Genomic DNA, 6,904 nt, shown 5'->3' on the forward strand with positions numbered 1-6,904 from the left:
TCGTCTTAAATTTGCTAATTTAACACTTAATTGGTATCACTTCAAAACATGCCTTTAGTTTTGAAGGGATACAAACAACACAGAGGACTGTCATTCGGTCAGTGTCATCAGTCATGATGTTAGGAAATTGGTGTGAAGGTACAAAGAAATAATTTTCCCAAACTGTATTGTTTTCCAAAATTTTCAGATATGTATTTTTCAATCATTTATATCAAAGACGTTGAAACAATATGCCATTTGACAAAAAAATAAATAAATATAAAACCTTCCATTATAAATGCCTACCTATATTTTTTTTAAATAAAAATAACAATAATCTGCTTATAAAACTATGTGATTTACAAAACAATTACAAACAATTACAAACATGAAAATCTTAGATAAAACTATGAGGTCCTTGTAATAATCCATGCCATCTTATCCCTTTTGATGTTAGTATATCGGAATGAATTTTCTAGATCGCAGATGAAGTACATAGTATGATATGAAACGTTTAAACAAGTTTGTACAATAAAACCTTTCCTCCTATAGTGCTTATTAATAATGTTCTTTTATCTTTATCAAAGAACACAGCATTTAGACGATTCAGTCCATCGGATTCTGTCAGTAACGTCCTACTGTCTTTCCCGTCATGTTGTATTACTGTAAGATTATTGGATGTGTAGCCTACGACGTAAATGTTATTGGAATTATCTGCTTTAACACCTACAGGAAATTTGATGCTGTCATTTACAAACTGCCATATTTCATCTCCATTCAAATTTCTACAATGCACTGTGTTGCTTTCCCAATCTGAGTAAACTATCCTGTCTCTGCTCGCAAAGATGCGAGATACACTTGTAGATGCCGTTTTTATTGTTTTCAATTGTCTTCCAGATAAATCCAGGACTTGTATACTGTCTCCATGTACTACGTAAAGTTTTCCATCCGCGTGAGAGACTCCCCAACAATACTTTTGTAAACTGATTTTCTTCTCAACGTTAAAAGTATTGTTATTCCTTATTTCTAAGAATGACGTGTTTGTGTATGTCACAACAATACGATCAAGATCTATCAAGACTATATCGTTTAGCCAGCCAGATATTGGGATGTCACGGATATGTTCACCTGTATAACTGTACTCTTTTAAATTACTGTTCTTTGTGGAATTCGCAATAAGCAAATTACCATTAGGCAATATGAGACAACTTGTAACGTTCAAGTTACGTTCACTTGACATTTGGAATGAATTAATTAGCTGTGGTTTTATGTCGGATATGCTTTCTGTTATTGGGACATTGATCTCAATTTGAGCTTGATCGATTTTTGTGTCCCAAAAATTAAGGTTGACGGCGGATTCTAAAACCGTTAATTTACCAAATTCTTCAACGTCTATTGATAGTTTTTCGATAAGCCTATCAATAGATACTTTTAATTCATAGTCCTTGGCAGCACCGATTTCCCTCTTCGTGGACTCTACCTTATGTATGATCCGCTTATTGACCTGACGCGTTCCCAGAAACACTTGTATATCGGAAGAAAATTGTTTCATATGTTCTGTTTCTTGCCTTAGTTTGGTTAGCATTTCTTCTGTTGATTTTAGGTTTTCAAGGATTTTAATATATTTTGATTTACATGTGTCAGCTGTTGATCTAAGTTCGTGTAACATTTTTTCTTGTAGCTTGTCCAGTTGTCCGTTTAATTTCTGTCTTGTTTCAATAATCATGGTTTTAACTTCAAGTTCTTGTCTTTTTATTTCTTTTGTAGCTGATTCGCGATTCTTGATACATTGTTTCACGTTGCACAGATTTCCCTCAATTTTCTCTTCCAAGTCCGATAATGCAGAGGATTGTCTTGCATTGGCTGAGTTAGCACTTATTGGTAAAACATCAGAACATGCCTTGTGTTTTGACGGGACACAAACAACACAGAGGACTTCGTCGTGACATTTACAGAACCACTCCAGGTTTTCACCATGCTGCTCACAGATTTGGGAGATAGAAAAATGTTCAATCTTACTGTAATCTTCTATTGAAATAACCCGATGATTTCTTGAGGATTTGCTTCTTCTGTGAACGTGTTCACAATCTTCACATATGCCTTCTTCACAACTAGTGCACCATCTCCAAGCATTCTTAATGACGTCATCAACGCTACATGGACCACAGGGTATTTGTTTGCCTGTAGCCATTCGGACTCCCTAGAAAAAAAAACATGAAAGAAGATTTAATTTTTTAAATTGTTTATGTATATATTGTTTTTTTTTTATTCGGTTGAGGGCCCTCCTCTACTTCTAAATAAAAGAAGATTTATTAGAAATGTCTATATCCGATTCTGACAATACCTGATTGAAATGTTCCGATTATCAAGTTGTCTGCATATTGATATTGTAAAATATAAGCTGCGAGTTACAATTCGAAATTTGATCGAGTGAGCCTCGTATTTTGTTTAGCAGCTGATATTACAACATAAATATGAATCAAATCTGATAAATGTGAATATATTTATGCATGGCCGAGATAACATATTTTACGTAACAAATCCGTGATCTGTAATTTTGAAAAAAAATGAGGAGAGTTATAAAGACAGTGAAAACACCTATCAACGCCTATATTGAATTCTTCAAATTGGAAAAAAAATCACTTTTAAGTACGGAAATTATGAGGAACTAACGGTAAACACGGAAAGTACTGAAAGTTTCTGAAAACCAAATACTCGACAAAACATGTAATTGATGATCGTTTTAGTTAAGAACGATTGTGTTTTCATTTAAAAACAATGATTATTTTAAAGCTTAAGTAAATGGTTTACAAAATAACCAAAAAAGAGAGAGAAATAATTTTACAGGGATAATTTTTGTTTTTGTCATCAACCTATCATATATTTTATTGTTGTTTTCCCCTTTAAACAATTGAACTACAATAAGTTGTTTGTCTTCACTGGCTTCATTGTATATTCCTGTATGTGCGTTTTATTAATGTTCTGGTCATGTGAGAGAGATATTGATATTGAAATCTATCAAAAAAAAAGATATTCACGTAATCTCGTACTTAGTAATTTTACTATCATTACTTAGTAAAATTCAAAATGCCCTTTAGACGCATGACAATTATAAAGTGCTGTTTGCAGTTTTTTCCCATGAAGAGAATATGCTTTTAATTGTAGATTATGCAATGTTTTTGGTCTATATATTCACATCACATAACGTGATGAATCTGTACTTTGTCATGCTTCGCATATTATGCAGATACTGACAACAGATATATTTTGTGTTCTGTCGTTAGGTTTCAGTCTCGTTGAAATTTACCTTACAATCTATATATATATATTTTAATCATACCATTGCAAAAACAGTTCAACTGTTGACATAAACGTACTATAAAGCAATGACATAATGCCAATGTGTTGGTGTAATACCACCAAATCATGGTACGTCACCTCCGGTAGTATACAACAATAGGTCGAAAACAATATTCCCATGAATTTGACAATTGTAGGTAATTAAACCTACATTTTATTGCAGTAAAACATTTATTAGATTTTATCTTGGGTTTCTTTAGAATATTTTGGAAACTTGAGCTTACATGGTTATACATTTTTTTTCTATAGTACTGGACAGGATAAAACTTTACTAATGTCAAGTGTTCTCTATTTGAAACAAAGATAACTTTTGCACAATTTTGTCAAAAGTGCAAATCTAACAAAGACGAATAGAGGAAAATCATTGGTGGTATTACACCTTAAAACGGAGAACAAAGGGGGTTCGTAAAGAGTGTGTTCTAACGTGTATTAGGTTTTTGATTCGTTTTCGATCTTTTCTTATTTTTATATCAGTTGGAGATTAATCAGTTAGATCAAAGAAGTGTTATCATTTGATTTTAAATAAATGTTAATTGTTTATGTTGTTTTTGTGAACAATGCCAACTTTTCTCAATTGGGTCTCCAGTAATATATCTCCCATAACCTGATCAATAAGAAATCACAGAAACAACTGTCTTCTTCGTCATATACTACAAGGTTCACTATAGCAATCAGCTAGGTGCTAGAATCTATGGTTAATGAAACATTGAAATTTAGCAGCAATATCATTTTATAAGGGAATTTCCGTTTGGAATTTTCCTCGGAGCTCAGTATTTTTGTGATTAAACTTTTTTTTCCGATTTTATTTGCGTATGGAATATACTTTTTAACACGTCTACAAGGTTTTGACCAAGAGCTTCTCGTCCTTTTCTCAAATTATTTTTATGACTCTTTGCGTGACTCTTTATTTGTTCATCTACCTCAGTTTTTATGTTTTGTGCCTTCCTTTGTAGTAGGGTTTAGGTCATAAGGTAGCATTTTTAGTCAGGTTTAGGTCATAAGGTAGCCTTTTTGGTTGGTTTGAGGTCCAAAGGTAGCCTTTTCAGTAGGGTTGAGGTCATAAAGTAGCCTTTTAAGTAGGGTTGAGGTCATATGGTAGCCTTTTTAGTAGGATCGAGGTCATAAGGTAGCCTTTTTCGTAGGATTGAGGTCATAAGGTAGCAAACTAACACTTTTTACCGTTGTAATTTCAATTTTGTTGACACTTCTATTTATGTTTTTCTTTATTTGGATTTTTTTGTAGAAGGTGTATACGAGTTGGAATTATTTGAATTAACCTTGAAGCTTGGTATTTTTTATAATTATTTTTTTTTAGGGTCTAGTGATTTATTAATTTGTTAACTTCCTACACTTCATAGCAATAGTTTGATAGCAACATGAAGTGTTTTAAACATGTAAAAAAAATGAAATTTACTTTTGAAATAAGTCAGAAGGTGTAATAATAATTTCAAAATATATTTTTCGAATTTACGTTTTTGATTTGGAGGTCATTTTGTGGTTCAAAATAATAAGGGATGGCAATCATTTTCACTTCCTTTTGGATTACCACAATCTACCCGATAATGCATGAAATTGAATATAGACTATATTTAGGTTTAGTATTGAATTGTATGTGGGATAAATGTTATGTTTAAAACCGAAGACGGAACTGTGAAGACAATAACAGCTTGTCGAAATAACTATATATACAAACTTAAATTTTATCACAAAAGTCTATACAATGCATACACGGAAGAATTTGAAAATGATGTAAATGTTTAAGCAAGACATCACTATAGTGTCGGAGAGGGAACATTTCTATTTTTTGTATAGATAAAAGTTGCCATATATATGTTTGCTCATTTAGTCAGGAAGGTTTTTGCAAAAAGTGAAATCACAAAAAAAACTGAAGTCCGAGAAATGTTCAAAACGGAAAGTCCCTAATCAAATTGCTAAATCAAATGATAAGACATATTATCTTACCTCCTATACATTTCTAGGAATATGATTTGTTAAAAGCGTCCTCGTGGAAACCGTGTATTATTTCATACACGGTTAGTAGTGGAGTTACTTCCCTTTATATTCCATATAATGTAATAAGGAGGCGGGACTTGTTTCATACACGGTTAGTAGTGGTGTTACGTCCCTTTAGAAAAACAAAACAGTACTGAGAAAAAATCTTAAAGGTTTCAACATATGGAATTTAATTACCCCATATATACCGCATTAGGCCACTAGCACACTATGTAACTAATATTAAACGGACAATATCTGTCATATTCCGGACTTGGTACAGGCATTTTCTTATGTAGAAAATGGTGCAACAGAGACTTCAGTTCAGTATTAAAGCTAATGCGTTTTAAGGTATATTTGAGAAGTTGGAGAGCAAAATTTATATTCATGATTATTACAGATAGAAAATGTAGCATTATATGTAAGTCTATTTTACAGGAACAGGTTATTGGCTAACATATTCTTGTAACCGAATGTTTCTTAAACATGACCCTAAATGGAGTTGTGGGTACAAATATGGGAAAGAAATTCAAACGGACGAACGGACAAATGATTAAACGGTTGGACAGAATGACCATCGAACGGACGGACTAACGAATGACCGAATGTAAGAAAGGATGAACGATCAGATAGACTCTCTATTCAGTATTTATCACCACTTTCGAAAGCAGGGTTTAATAACATAACATAACATAACATAAGGAATATTCTAACTTGAAGTCAGCAGAATAACATTTGCTAAAAGATAGGGACAGTATAGATGTGTTGAGGTTTTATGCGCCTTAAAGCAAATTAACAAAGCCACAAATGCAAACTACGTCAAAATATTGAGTAAATCAGTCAAACAAATCGTCATTTAACAGATATGCAACGTATTGATACGCAACAGAAATCTTTTGAACAAGGAAGTTGATTACAATACAAAATTTACCAACAAAACTTTCTAATTTTAATTAAACACAATATTCAACTAAAGATAAAATGTGTAGCTAGTTAAAGGATAATTATAACAGTAACATGGAATTTAAAATACAAAGTTAAAGTCTTACCTTCTACTCTGTTCACACCTATTTCTCATTCATTTATCAGGACACAATTTTTAATCTTGTTTATCGACACATATATAGTTCGTCATAGGTGCAATGCCTCGATATGGAAAAATTTTAAAGCGCGATAATTTGAATCGTTAAAAATATGTCGGTTTGACACACAAGTAGGATATAATGTAATTATCTGTCTTCGGGAACTTTATTTTTTTACGATTGCTGTGTGAAATAATGGCTTTACTATCTTTTTAATAGACATAAGAATTTTTATAAAAAAAAATCTGATCGGTCATGACCAAATGTCAAAATCATGAAAGCAGTGCAATTTCAAAACAATTAATGAAAAAACATAAAAAGCAGAAAAAAATGAAAGATGCATGTGCTGATTTCGAGATATGAGCTCTGGAAAATTCTCTTTTGATTTTTCATACGTTTAACTTTGGCATCTTTTTCTCTCAAAAACAATGAAAATTAACAAGGATTTTATAATATTTTCAATATGGCTTTTTTAAAAACTATATCTAATA

General features: G+C 32.0%; 1 protein-coding gene across 1 annotated transcript; it reads right to left on the reverse strand.

The window, feature by feature from the left end:
* Positions 1-239: 239 nt before the first annotated feature.
* On the reverse strand, positions 240-6,474 carry LOC134701314 (tripartite motif-containing protein 16-like). The gene is made up of 2 exons (XM_063562449.1): positions 6,381-6,474; positions 240-2,179 (listed from the first exon to the last, which is right to left on the reverse strand). The coding sequence occupies exon 2, from the start codon at positions 2,168-2,170 to the stop codon at positions 494-496; it is 1,677 nt and encodes a 558-aa protein (XP_063418519.1). The 5' UTR covers positions 2,171-2,179; positions 6,381-6,474; the 3' UTR covers positions 240-493.
* Positions 6,475-6,904: the final 430 nt, after the last annotated feature.

Source organism: Mytilus trossulus, unplaced genomic scaffold (assembly GCF_036588685.1).
Source record: "Mytilus trossulus isolate FHL-02 unplaced genomic scaffold, PNRI_Mtr1.1.1.hap1 h1tg000234l__unscaffolded, whole genome shotgun sequence".
In the NCBI taxonomy this organism is placed as follows: Eukaryota; Metazoa; Mollusca; class Bivalvia; order Mytilida; family Mytilidae; genus Mytilus; species Mytilus trossulus.

What these genes read in the sequence shown, in the direction of transcription:
- LOC134701314 (XM_063562449.1), bottom strand. Translation starts at nt 2,170, where the DNA reads ATGGCTACAGGCAAACAAATACCCTGTGGTCCATGTAGCGTTGATGAC.